The 14,474-nt window shown below is 45.8% G+C and overlaps 1 protein-coding gene across 1 annotated transcript in view; it reads left to right on the top strand.

Moving 5' to 3' along the window:
- The window catches only part of DNAH3 (dynein axonemal heavy chain 3), a 223,910-nt gene that overhangs the window by 172,684 nt on the left and 36,752 nt on the right, over positions 1 to 14,474 (top strand). The window contains exons 49-52 of the mRNA XM_058440807.1: positions 74 to 239; positions 3,109 to 3,325; positions 7,649 to 7,831; positions 13,144 to 13,342. Coding sequence (XP_058296790.1) covers positions 74 to 239; positions 3,109 to 3,325; positions 7,649 to 7,831; positions 13,144 to 13,342 — 765 coding nt within the window. The remainder of the gene's footprint in view (positions 1 to 73; positions 240 to 3,108; positions 3,326 to 7,648; positions 7,832 to 13,143; positions 13,343 to 14,474) is intronic.

Below are 14,474 nucleotides of genomic sequence, written 5' to 3'. Positions count from 1 at the left end.
GGGAACACCCGCCTGCCTCCTTGGGTCCACCTGCCTCGGAGGAAGGTAATTAACAAAATCTCCTTTTCATTAGCCATGAGTCCGATTGGGGATGCCTTCAGGAACCACCTGCGGATGTTCCCTTCGCTGATCAATTGCTGTACGATTGATTGGTTCCAGTCCTGGCCCACGGATGCCTTAGAGTTGGTGGCTAACAAATTTCTAGAGGATGTGGATCTTGATGACAACATTCGGATAGAGTAAGTGTTGATTGCATTTTAGGACTCTAGATATTCCAAATTGGAAGTCCAGATGCTGGCTCTATTTTTGTTGTTGTTTTGAAGATTCCTCAATTTGTATATAGCAAATGTCTTATGCTTTTAAATTGAATCACAGTTAGATATTTAATAAAGCATCTTTTCTATAAAAGAAGAAAATTTCATTGTTCAGAATTGTCCTGGAGATATGCACTGTTGTCCTAGCTATGAGAACCTGGAAATAATGATATAGATATTTCAGTAGTCCTAGAATGTGCATTCTCAACAGGAAGAACATTGCTGCTGAGACCACAAAAAAATGGTTGGTTGGTTGTTTGTTTATTTGTTTTTGAGATGGAATCTTGCTCTATCCCCCAGGCTGGAGTGCAGTGGTGCAATCTCAGCTCACTGCAACCTTCGCCTCCCAGATTCAAGTGATTCTCATGCCTCAGCCTCCCCTAAGCAGCTGGGATTACAGGCACCTGCCACCACGCCCAGCTAATTTTTATATTTTTACTAGATACGGGGTCTTGCCATGTTGGCCAGGGTGGTCTCAAACTCCTGACTTCAGGTGATCCGCCTGCCTTGGCCTCCCAAAGTGCTGGGAATACAGGTGTGAGCTGCTGTGCCCAGCAAAAATTAGTTCCTATAATGGTGAAAACTTACTCTTTTGTGTATAAAGCGTATATCTATATATATGGCATTTAATTTGGCTAGAGTAAGGGAAGAGATGAGAATATCAATCATTCTGGATGTTCCATGAAGACTAGAGATCAGTCAACCTTGTCTACTTCTGTATCCTTAGTTTCTAGAAGGTGCTTGGCACATAGTAGGTTCAATCACTGTTTATTTTATTTATTTATTTATTTGTCTATTTATTTTGAGATGGAGTCTCGCTCTGTCGCCAAGGTTGGAGTGCAGTGGTGTGATCTTGGCTCACTGCAACCTCCGCCTCCCGGGTTGAAGTGATTCTTGTGCCTCAGCCTCCTGAGTAGCTGAGATTACAGGTGTGAGCCTCCATGCCCGGCTAATTTTTGGATTTTTAGTGGACATTGAGTTTCACCATGTTGGCCAGGCTGGTCTCAACTGACCTTAAGTGATCTGCCTGCCTCAGCCTCCCAAAGTGCTGGAATTACAGGCGTGAGCCACCACACCCAGCCTCAATCACTGTTTATTAAATGAATGGATGAAAAATGAGGAAGTAGGCAGGGGTGAGAGTGTCAATGGCCTTAAATTCCATTTGGGGTATTTTGAACTTTATTATCTAGACTCGAAGACCCTTAACCTGGGTCCATGTGCTTGTGGGTAGAATTCAGTGGGTCGATGAATATGAATGGGAAACACTACATCTTCATTTCCAATGACATCCAACTGGTACTTTGCATTTCCTCCAGTGATGAATGTAGGCAGTAAACCCCAGTGGGACGAGCAGGGCCTGACTTTGTTACCAGTAGGAATCATAGTTATTTGCAGAACTCATTCCGTCATTACAGTTAACTCAGTGTATAATTTTCTTCAAATTGATGGTGCTTTTTAGACCTGCTGCCCACTCTTGTTATTTAATGCAGAAGCTGACAAACTATGGTTCATGGGCCTAGTTCAATTCACCCTGCTTTTGTAAATAAAGCTTTATTGGAACACAGCCATACCAATTGGTTTACACACCATCTGTGGCTGTTTTTGCACTATAATGGCAGAGTTGAGTAGCTGTGACAGATATCATGTGGTCCACAAAGGCTAAAATATTTACTATCTGATCCTTTCCAGAAAAAATTTACTAATCCCTGATTTAATGCCTCAGTAAAGCAGCATGTATATTACTATATTACAAATTTTAAAATATTTTAAAACATTTCGAAAAGTGTATTTCAATACAATTGGTTTCCCTGGTAATTCTGTGTTTTATTTTATGCATTTTTAAAAATTGTCTGGGCATGGTGGTTCACGCCTGTAATCCCAGCACTTTGGGAGGCCAAGGCAGGCGGATCACTTGAGGTCAGGAGTTTGAGACCAGCCTGGGCAACATAGCAACTCCCACCCCCAGCCCCACTGTCTCTACTAAAAATGGAGTAGATTAGCTGGGTGTGGTGGTGTGTGCCTGAGACTTCAGCTACTCGGGAGGCTGAGGTGGGAGGATCACTTGAGCCAGGGAGGTTAAGGCTACAGTGAGCCATGATTATGCCTCTGCACTCCAGCCTGGATGACAGAGTGCAATCCTGTCTCTCTCTCTCTCTCTCTCTATTTTTTTTTTCTACAAAGTCAGGGGATTTCTCCAAACTACCAAAGTTTAGGAACTCCTGCTTAAGCCCTGATGATTCATCAAAGGGATCAGTGATAGAAATGACTTGATCAAAGATCATTTGTGGCCAGGCGTGGTGGCTCATGCCTGTAATCCCAGCACTTTGGGAGGCCAAGGAGGGCAGATCACCTGAGGTCAGGAGTTTCAGACTAGCCTGACCAACATGGTGAAACCCTGTCTCTACTAAAAATACAAAAATTAGCTGGACATGGTGATACATGCCTGTAATCCCAGCTACTCAGAAGGCTGAAGCAGGAAAATCACTTGAGACTGGGAGGCAGAGTTTGCAGTGAGCTGAGATCGCGCCACTGCACTCCAGCCTGGGTGTCAGAGAGAGACACTGCCTCAAAAAATTAATAAATAAATAAAAATAAAATCATTTGTGTGAGAGTATGCACCTATGCACCTTGGCTGTCCTTCTCTGCCTCAGCTCTGTGGACATGTCTTCAGAGAGGATTCTAGTGGGTCATAGTGTATGTGCCCTTCTCACACCCTCATGTCTATAACTAAAGCTGTACTGGATCTCCCTGGAGGACGTTGGGTCCTACCTAAGCGCCTTGGTGTCCTCGGCAGGGTGGTCTCCATGTGCAAATATTTCCAAGAGAGCGTCAAGAAGTTGTCACTCGATTATTACAACAAACTTCGAAGACACAACTATGTTACCCCCACCTCCTACCTCGAATTGATTCTAACCTTCAAGACGCTCCTGAATAGCAAGAGGCAAGAGGTGGCTATGATGAGGAACCGCTACCTGACAGGCTTGCAGAAACTCGACTTTGCAGCTTCACAGGTGAGCACTGCCAAAACAGAACAGAGATGAAGAGGCCAGGGATGAGGTGGATGTGCCAAGGCACGTGTTCAGGTGCAGAATTAAGAGGACACCAAATCAAGCAGAATGTGACCCTGCATTTGCAGAGCTCACCTTACCTACATCACTGTAATCCCCGTGGGATCCTGTCTTTAAGATTTTGATATTTTGTTCATCATGGGTTTTTTGCATTAATTTTGATTTCTTAACCTATTGCAATAATGTATTATTTATCTTGAGTACTTTTTTTTTTAATGACTCCTTAAGTTTTGTACTCAAGGTGAGTGCCTCCCTTGTCTCATCTTGTGGGGACCTGGGCAGGATAAGGCAGTGAATGGTTCAAGGTATCTTTGTGGAGTCAGATCTGGGCCCAAATTTATCTCTACAGCATACCAGCTGTAGAGCCAGGGGCATGTTCTTTCACTTCTGTGAACCTCAGATTCCTCTTCTATAAAAAGGTGAAGGCCCAGTGCAGTGGCTCACGCCTGTAATCCCAGGATTTGGGAGGTCAAAGCGGGAGGATCACTTGAGGCCAGGAGATTGCTTGAGACAAGCCTGGGAAACATAGCAAGACCCCATCTCTACAAAAAAATAAATAAATAAATAAAATCAGCCAAGTGTAGTGGCATGTGCCTGTAGTCCCAACTACTTGGGAGGCTGAGGTGGGAGGATCACTTGAGCCCAGGAGTTTGAGGCTGCAGTGAGCTATGATCGTACCACTGCACTCCAGCTGGGGTAACAGAGTGAGACCTTGTCTCTTTATTTTATTATAATTATTTCTTTTGAGACGAAGTCTCGCTCTGTCACTGAAGCTGGAATGCAGTAGTGCAATCTTGGCTCACTGCAACCTCCACCTCCCGGGTTCAAGTGATCCCCCTGTCTCAGCATTCCAAATAGCTGGTACTATAGGTGCGTGCCACCACGCCCAGCTAATTTTTGTATTTTTAGTAGAGACAGGGTTTTGCCATGTTGGCCAGTCTGGTCTCGAACTCCTGACCTCAGGTGATCTGCCCACCTTGGGCTCCCAAAGTGCTGGGATTACAGGCATGAGCCACTGCGCCTGGCCACCTTGTCTCTTTAAAAAAGAAGAAAAAAATAAGTGGTAGCAGTTTTCACTGTATAGGGCTGTTATGAAGATGAAGTAAGCTGACACAGTGCAGCCCTTAGCAAAATGCCTGGCACATGAGTTATTAATTAATTTGTTCTTAGAGCCACCTGAAAAATTATCTAAAATGAAAGCTGTACTAGGAGATGGATTTTCAGCCCCAATAAAGACCTAAGACCATTGATTGATTTACAGAGCTTGGCTCTGTATACAGCAAACCCACAAACACTGCAATGCAGGGATGGGAGAGAACATTGGAAATGGCCTCTGTTGTTCTGTTCCTGGGGATGTGAGTGGTTGGTTTTTAGAGATGTTGAAACTGAAGTCTGTCCAGCAAGGGTGAGGTTGGTCATGTCTGAGGAACAGCAAAAGGACCTAAGACAGTCTAGACCAGAAAATAAAATAATTGCACCAGTTAACATTTCTTGGGTCCTACCGCATCCCTAGTGCTGTGTATGAAGAAAGTATTGTTATCATCTCCATGTGATACACAAAGAAACCAGGACACAGAGAGGCCAGGTGACTCGCCCATGATCACACAGCCTGGTGAGTGGTCAGGCCAGAACTGAAACTTAGATCTGCATGACTCCAAAATCTATGTTCCTAACCAGGCCAGCCTGCTGTGCTTCTGGTCTCACACAGGCTCACTGGGGGCATTGGGTTCAAGGTCATGAAAACTCTCTCTAAATACATGAAACCGAACCCTGTTTGTCTGAGCTGCCTTAAAAGGCAGAATCACGACCAGTGAGTGAAAACCTCAGGGGGGTAAATTCTAGCTCTGCACTAGGAAAAGCTATTGGTTTTTTTTTGTTTGTGTTTGTGTTTGTTTTTGTTTTTGACAGAGTCTCATTCCATCACCCAGGCTGGAGTGCAGTGGCGCAATCTCGACTCACTGCAACCTCTACCTCCCGCATTCAAGCAATTCTCCTGCCTCAGTCTCCCGAGTAGCTGGGATTACAGGCACGTGCCACCATGCCTGGCTAATTTTTATGTTTTTAGTAGGGACAGGGTTTCTCCATGTTGGTCAGGCTGGTCACGAACTCCTGACCTCAAGTGATCTGCCCACTTCAGTCTCCCAAAGTGCTGGGATTGCAGGTGTGAGCCACTGAGCCCGGCCTAATGGGTTTAATTGTCTGAAAAATGGCACAACCCTCATGAGAGGTGGTGAGCTCCCCATTATTAGAGGAGTTCAGAGACCAGAAAACTACTTGGCAGGAATGTTTTATAGAGCATCAGACTGTTTGTCTTAGTCAGCTTGGGCTGCCATAGCAAAATATCCTAAACTGGGTGGCTTCAACAACAAACGTTTACTTATTTCTCATAGTTCTGGAGGCTGGGAAGTTCAAGATCAAGACACTAGCAGATCCAGTGTCTGGTGGGGGCTCTTTTCCTGGTTTGCAGACAGCTGCCATCTTGCTGTGTCCTCACATAGTGGGAAGAGACAGATCTCACATGGCTTCCTCTTTTTATTATATAAGGGCATTTACCCCATCTTGTGGGCCTTACCCTTACGACCTCTTCTAACTCTAATTACCTTCAAAGACCTCGCCTATAATTATCATCAAATTGGGGATTAGGCTTCAACATATAAATCTGAGGAGGATACAAACATTTAGTCCACAGTACCATTGGAAAAAGTAGCCTTAAAATATCTTTTATGCCAGCTGTGTTTTTTCTTCATAGCCTTTAAAAAAATGTAGCTTTAAAAAATTATTTTGTCTGGGCACAGTGGCTTATGCCTGTAATCCCAGAACTTTGGGAGGCCAAGGCAGGGGGATCACCTGAGGTCAGGAATTCAAGACCAGTCTGGCCAACATGGTGAAACCCCATCTCTACTAAAAATACAAAAATGAGCTGGGTGTGGTAGCACATGCCTGTAATCCCAGCTACATGGGAGGCTGAGGCAGGAGAATTGCTTGAACCCAGGAAGCAGAGGTTGCAGTGAGCTGAGATCTCACCACTGTACTCCAGCCTGGGTGACAGAGTGAGACTTCATCTCAAAAAAAGAAAAAAAAATTTTAACTTAAAAAAAATTTGTAGAGAGCAGTTCTCACTATGTTTCCCAGGCTGGTCTTGAACTTCTGGGCTCAAGCAATTCTCCCACTCTACTTCCCAAATTGCTGGGATTACAAGCCAAGAAAAAAAAGGTAGTTAAAAAACAAATTTCTTGGCCGGGCACGGTGGCTCATGCCTGTAATCCCAGCACTTTGGGAGGCTGAGGCGGGTGGATCACCTGAGGTCAGGAGTTCTAGACCAGCTTAACCAACATGGTGAAACTCCGTCTCTACTAAAAATATAAAAATTAGCCAGGCGTGGTGGTGTGTGACTGTAGTCCCAGCTACTTGGGAGGCTGAGACAGGAGAATTCTTGAACCCAGGAGTCAGAGGTTGCAGTGAGCCAAGATCGTGCCACTGCACTCCAGCCTGGGTGACAGAGCAAGACTCTGTCAAAAAAAAAAAAATAAAAGTCTTAACTTGCTTTTGCTCTGTCTCTCTCCCATTACCCCCAACACTACAATATAGACTTGGTGAGGGAGGAAACGGTTTTTAAAAAGTTTTTTAATTCTCATTGTTCAATTCCCACCTATGGGTGAGAACATGCAGTGTTTGGTTTTTTGTCCTTGCGATAGTTTACTGAGAATGATGGTTTCCAGTTTCATCCATGTCCCTACAAAGGACATGAACTCATCATTTTTTATGGCTGCATAGTATTCCATGGTGTAGGTGGGGGGAGGGGGGAGAGACAGCATTAGGAGATATACCTAATGCTAAATGACGAGTTAATGGGTGCAGCACAACAACATGGCACATGGATACATATGTAACAAACCTGCACATTGTGCACATGTACCCTAAAACTTAAAGTATAATAATAATAAAAAAAGAAAAAAAATTTATTTCTATTTCTAGCACTCCTAATGTACATTATTATATAATTATAAAAAAATTTTTTTAGTTTACAATTATATGTCTAGTGCCTAGCACAGTGCTTGATAACCACAACGCAGAGTGTAAACTCAATAATTGTGTTGAAAAACCTATGAGATAATCACTAGGAAACAAATCTGTACCCAGGACCATGTCAAAATCATTAGTACATATTTTCTGCTTATGTCATAGGTTGGAGAATCGTTTCAACTCTTGTCTACTTTGCCATTTTCAGTGCTGACCCTGGATTTTTCCCACCTCTCTCCTTGCTAGGTAGCGGTCATGCAAAGAGAACTGACAGCTCTTCAACCTCAACTCATCCTCACCTCTCAGGAAACTGCCAAGATGATGGTGAAAATTGAAGCGGAGACGAGAGAAGCTGATGCAAAGAAACTTCTGGTGCAGGCAGATGAAAAAGAAGCCAATGCTGCTGCTGCCATTGCCCAAGGAATCAAGGTAGAAAGACCGAGAAGAAAGGGAGGGACATAGTGCTGCCGAATGAGCATGGTTATGCCTATCTTACAGATGAGAAAAGTGAGGCTCAGAAAGAGTAGGCAAGGCTGGGCATGGTGGCTCACAGCTGTAATCCCAGCACTTTGGGAGACCAAGAGAGGTGGATCACCTGAGATTAGGAGTTCAAGACCAGCCTGACCAACATGGTGAAACCTCATTTCTACTGAAAAAAAAAAAAAAAAAAAAATTAGCCAGGTGTGGTGGCGTGCGTCTGTAATCCCAGTGACTCAAAAAGCTGAGGCAGGGGAATTGCTTGAACCTGGGAGGCGGAGGTCGCAGTGAGCCGAGATTGCACCACTGCACTCCAGCCTGGGCAACAAGAGTGAAACTCCGTCTAAAAAATAATAATAATAATAAGGGGTAGGCGACTCTCCCAGCATCATATAGCTGATAAGTGATGAAGCAAGTTGTTCTGAAACATGTCTGAAACCAGGAAGCATTAAGACCCAACATATGGGCAGGTGTGGTGGCTCACACCTGTGATCCCAGAGCTTTGGGAGACAAAGGTGCCGCTGCAATCCATAGCTCATTGCAGCCTTGAACACTTGGACTAAAGTGATTCTCCCGCCTCAGCCTCCCGAGTAGCTGACCAAGACCCTGTGTTGTCTAAAAAACAAAACAAAACAAAAAAGTGGCCAGGTGCAGTGGCTCATGCCTGTAATCCCAGTACTTTGGGAGGCTGAGATGGGTGGATTGCTTGAGTCCTGGAGTTCAAGACCAGCCAAGTTCAAGACCAGCCTGGGCAACATGGCAAACCCCATCTCTACAAAAAATGTAAAAAAAATTAGCCAGCTGTGCTGGCATACACCTATGGTCCCAGCTACTCAGGAGACTGAGGTGGGAGGGTCCTGAGACCAGGAGTTCGAGGCTACAGTGGGTCCAGGTAGCACCACTGCACTCCAGCCTGGGTGACAGCAAGACCCAGTCTCAAAAACAAACAAACAAACAAAAAGACTCAATATTTTTGACCTCATCTTTTACCACTTTTCCTTCATTCCCTGTACTCTGGCCATGTTGGTCTCCTAGCTATTCATTAAATAATCATAAGCTGCACTCCCACCCCAGAGCCTTTGAACTGGCTGTTCCCTCTACACAGAATGCCCTTCCTTTTGATATCCACATGGCTGTTTCCTTCGCCTCCATCGTATTTTTGCTCAATTATGCCTGGCGTGTTGTAGGCGTGGAATAAATATTTGTTGAATGACAGAATGTTGAACCTAGAGGAAACCTGCTTGAAGATGATTCTTGTGCCAGAGAGGAAATAGTCCTGGTAAGGGCTTGACCTACATTCAGGTAGTAGAAGAAAATCTACTTCTTCTATTAGCACTGATGTGATGTTGTATATTTCACAAAGCACTTTGAAGTACATGGTTACATTTGAGCATTACTTTGAGACTTCAGAATGACAGATCTGGCCAGGCAAGGTGGCTCATGCCTGTAATCCCAGTACTTCAGGAGGCCAAGGTGGGCAGATCACTTGAGGTCAGGTGTTCGGGAACAGCCTGGCCAACATGACAAAACCTTATCTCTACTAAGAATACAAAAATTAGCTGGGCATGGTGGCGCATGCTTGTGATCCCAGCTACTCAGGAGGCTGAGGTGGGAGAATTTCTTGAACACGAGAGGTAGAGGTTACAGTGAGTCGAGATTGCACCGATGCATTCCAGCCTCAGCAACAGAGTGAGACCTTATCTCAAAAAAAAAAAAAAAAAAAAGAAAAAGAAAAAAAAAAAAAGAATGACAGATATGGGCATATGAGAGTTGACAGCATTGAGGTTCAGTGGTAAATTGATTTTCCAGAGCTGCATGGTTGGTTAGTGGGATTAGAAGCCAAGGTTTATGGCACCTACCTTAACATACTTGAACCTATGCCCCCACTTAACAGAAAATTCTCTCAACCATTCTTCAAACAAGGGCTTGACCAAAAAGCAGCCTATGTCTGTATTCTATCATAAATAGGTCATGGCGGCCGGGCGCAGTGGCTCACGCCTGTAATCCCAGCACTTTAGGAGGCTGAGGCAGGTGGATCACTTGAGGTCAGGAGTTGGAGACCAGCCTGGCCAATATGGTGAAACCCTGTCTCTACTAAAAGTATAAAAATTAGCCGGGCGTGGTGGTGGGCACCTGTAATCCCAGCTATTCAGGAGGCCCAAGCACAAGAATCACTTGAACCTGGGAGGCAGAGGTTACAGTGAGCCAACATCATGCCACTGCACTCCAGCCTGAGTGACCAAAAAAAAAAAAAAATGTCATGGGGCATTGTCTCAGAAGGGCAGGCCTTTTTGTTTGGCTTTTCTCCACTGAGTCCTGAGACCTGGCCTGTGGGAGATCCCCTGGGTGGGTCTGATCCCTGTCAGAGTCACATAATGAATACCCTGAATTACAGATGCTTTTTCACTTGTAATCCTAGTAGAACAGACAAGAGGTGAATGGAAACCATCAGTGATAGTGGGCCAGCCATGGTGGGTCATGCCTTTAATCCCAGTGCTTTGGGAGGCTGAGGCAGGCGGATGGCTTGAGGCAAGGAGGAATTTCAGACCAGCCCGAGTAACAATAGTGAAAACTCTTCTCTACAAAAAACTAAAAAGAAAAAAATTGGCCAGGTGCAATGGAGCACACCTGCAGTCTTAGCTACTCAGGAGCCTGAGACAGGAGGATCACTTGATTCCGGGAGCTGCAGTGAGCTATGATCCCACCACTGCACTCTAGCCTGGACAACGGAGTAAGATCTTATCTCAAAAAAAAAAAAAAAGAAAAAAATCAGGAGATTTCAAGTAACAATTCTGAATTTTCAGCTACAGCCTGTCGCCAGGTGATTCAGTCTCATGCAAGCCCTCCAGCTTCATCTCCTCCTGCCTCACCCGCCACCATGCCCGGCTAATTTTTTGTATTTTTAGTACAGATGGGGTTTCACTGTGGTCTCGATCTCCTGACCTCGTGATCCGCCCGCCTCGGCCTCCCAAAGTGCTGGGATTACAATCGTGAGCCACCGCACCCGGCCTAATTTTCAGCTTTTCTTTGGAAAACATCAGGCAATCTGGCAACATCGGAGCTGCCCTCCCGGGTTGCACTCATCATCCATATTAAATAGATGCTGCCCCTGTGTGTTCCAACTCACCAAAGCCTCAGCCCCACCCACTCACACTCACTGGCCTGGCCCCCTGAGGTGCATGAATTGGCAACTCTTTCATGGTTCTGTGCTAGAATCAGGTACATCAGGGCTCAATTTTTCTCTGTCCTTTCCTAGCTTCAGTTTCTTCAACTATAAAATGGGGGTACTAAGAGGAAAACATGTAATATTTGTAGCCTGTGCCAGAGCGTAAAGGTCTATATTAGTGATTCTCCAAAACTGCCATTCTTTGCTCTATACCAAGGGGACTTGCCTATGGGACCAAGGCTAGCCCCTCTCCACATGTGGGTCGCAGAGGGAAGGAAAACAGCACAGGCGGAATTCTGCTCTGTAATGTCAGGCCAAACAGGGACTTGCTGGAGCAGGAGGGAGGTGAGTGATGGTGATGGCACAAGGTTTGTAAGGCAGTGACCCAGGACGCCCCACTACACCCACTCCCAGGCAATAACTGCCACATCAAGTTTCGGTGCAAAGGGTGAGGCTCAATGCTCTCCCATCCCATCCCTCCTCCAGGGAGTGACATCCTGGAATGAGTCAGGAAGTGGAAGAAACTACCCAGGGAGAAGAAACCGGTGTCTGATGTGCAGCTTTCCTGAGGCTTTTGTGTGGACTGGAATCCCTTCCTGGACCTTTCAGGGATATGGCCCTCTTGCCCAGGAGGAGTTGCTAATTTTCTTTAATCTCCTCACACTCCCAGAAATGACACAAGATGGAATAGTGCCCAGTAGGGTACCGAATGCACAGTAGGAATGCAAATGAAATCCATATTAGGAGTTTCTGTTTGATACTAATTTGGCTTTAAGAAACATAAATTTTAGTGTTTCTTTATATGGAGACAAAGTTAGTTCTCTGCTCTTTACCAAAAAAGAAAAAAAAAAGTGATTTGTTAGAAACTCAGAAGTATGGCTGGGCACAGAGGCTCATGCTTGTAATCCCAGCAGTTTGGGAGGCCGAGGCGGGCGGATCACCTGAGGTCAGGAGTTCGAGACCAGCCTGGCCAACATGGTGAAACCCCATCTATACTAAAAATACAAAAATTAGTCAGATCTGGTGGCGGGTGCCTGCAGTCCCAGCTACTCGGGAGCCTGAAGTGCGAGAATCGCTTGAACCCGGGAAGCAGAAGTTGCAGTGAGCCGAGATCGCACCGCTGCTACAGTCCAGCCTGGATGATAGAGCGAGACTCTGTCTCAAAAAAAAAAAAAAAAAAAAAAAAAAGAAAGAAAGAAAAGAAAAGAATAGAGAAAAGAAAAGAAAAGAAATCCATACTGGGAAGACAAAGACTGGAAGAGCAAGAATCAGGTCACCAACACTTGATTCACAAGCGCAATGGTTTGCTTACATTGGTCAATTCTTTCCAATTATTTCTTTCCCCCCAATGAGGATGATCAATGATACCAAAATTACTGCGATCTGATTACATTTCATCACATTGCACTGAACTCCATACCTGTCAAACAATCCAATTGCTCTTTTCATGCTAAGACTCAGGGGCAATTTTAAATTATTATGTTTTTAGCATAGAAACAAATGTGGTAACAACGCCTATGTGAGATTTTTGTTTTGCTTTTGTTTTTGTTTTTGTTTTTAGACAGAGTTTCACTCTTGTTGGCCAGGCTGGAGTGCAATGGCAAAATCTCAGCTCACTGCAACCTCTGCCTCACCGGTTCAGGCAATTCTTCTACCTCAGCCTCCTGAGTAGCTGAGGTTACAAGCGCCCGCCACCACGCCCGGCTAATTTTTGTATTTTTAGTAGAGATAGGGTTTTGCCATGTTGGCCAGGCTGGTCTCGAACTCCTGACCTCAAGTGATCCACCGCGTTGGACTCCCAAAGTGCTGGGATTACAGGCATGAGCTACTGTGCCTGGCCAAAAAAGCAAATAAGTTGAATGCTCAGATGTTCGGGACATCCAGACCATAGCCCCAAAAGGCCATGCATGTGTTCCGGCTGCTGGTTAGCAGTCAGAGCCATTGTCCAGCTCCAGGGGCAGGCACCGTGTTAAAGGGGATCTGGAAGAGGAAGAGGAAGCAGCTCTTCCTGCTTCCTGATGTAGGAGTGGAGCTCTGCTTCTTCCCCAGTGTGCCAGGCCCTGGGCACTCATCTCCTTTGTCCTCATGCTGCCCACAGAACGAATGTGAGGGGGACCTAGCTGAGGCAATGCCTGCACTCGAGGCTGCACAAGCTGCTCTGGACACCCTGAACCCAGCCGACATCTCACTGGTGAAGTCGATGCAGAACCCACCAGGCCCTGTCAAACTGGTCATGGAGAGCATCTGCGTCATGAAAGGGATGAAGCCAGAGAGGAAGCCAGACCCCGGTGGCTCCGGTAACCCCCACCCCACCCCACTCAGATGCCTGCACAGGCTGCTCTTTCCTGGCAGTGGGGTGCCAGCACCCCATTGCATCCCCAAGTCAACTCCAGGCGTGCAGGCAAGATCACTGAGTTTGGAGGAATTAAGAAAGGAACCAGGCTGTGTGTGTGCACCCAAGGCCTCTCTCAGGCTTCTCCAGCAGCCTCCGCCCTCTCAGTCAGTTGGGAAAAATGCAGGTATCTGTAGGTGGAGCTGAGCTTAGTCAAGGCCTCTCCCTGCAAGTCATTACAAAAATGAAGGTCAGGTAGACAAAAGGCCTGGTGTGGAACAAACACAGTCATGTGTGGGTGACCAAGAGAGCTACAGAGAGAGAGAAACAGAGAGAGCAGGGAAAGGGAGTTAGGGAAAGGAAAAGAATGAGACAGAGACAAAGAAAGGAACAGAGAGAAAGAGACTGAGAAATAAATGGAGACCCAGACACCTATACACACATGCATGCATGCACACACGCAACGACATGCACACGCATGCGCACACACACAGACATGCACACACATGCATGCACACACAGAGACATGCACACACGTGCATGCACATATAGACATGCATGCACACACATGCATACACAGAGCCATGCATGAACACATGCATGCACACACAAACATGCACACACAGACATGCAGTCACACACATGCAGACATGCATACATACAGGCATGCACACGCATATGCACCCAAAGGGACAGGGGGACCAGGAGGAAATCAGGAGAAAGACAGAGACAAGGAAACACACACACACACACACACACACACACACACACACACACACAAAGAGAAAGAGAGAGAGGAGATGGGGAGAGACTTGCACGCACAAATGAGATTCAGACATACAGGAGAGAGTAAGACATGAGGGGAGTGAAACAGGTAGAAATAGAGACTGAGAGACAAATATGCAGAGAGCGACAGAGAAATGGAGACAGAGAGACGCAGAGACACATGGAGTGCTAGAGATACAAAGAGAGACACAGAAACAGAGAGACAGAGTGAGAAGAAAAGAGACCAGAGAGAAGAGAGAGAGAGATGGGGAGAAAAAAACACACGAAGACAGAGAAGAGGAGTTGGGGAGGGGGTGGGGTGGAGCAGGAGT

The sequence above is a fragment of the Hylobates moloch genome, unplaced genomic scaffold (assembly GCF_009828535.3).
Source record: "Hylobates moloch isolate HMO894 unplaced genomic scaffold, HMol_V3 SCAFFOLD_6, whole genome shotgun sequence".
Lineage (NCBI taxonomy): Eukaryota > Metazoa > Chordata > Mammalia > Primates > Hylobatidae > Hylobates > Hylobates moloch.
The sequence above is the reverse complement of the archived record's forward strand: the minus strand, read 5'-3'. Positions and strand labels throughout refer to the sequence as shown.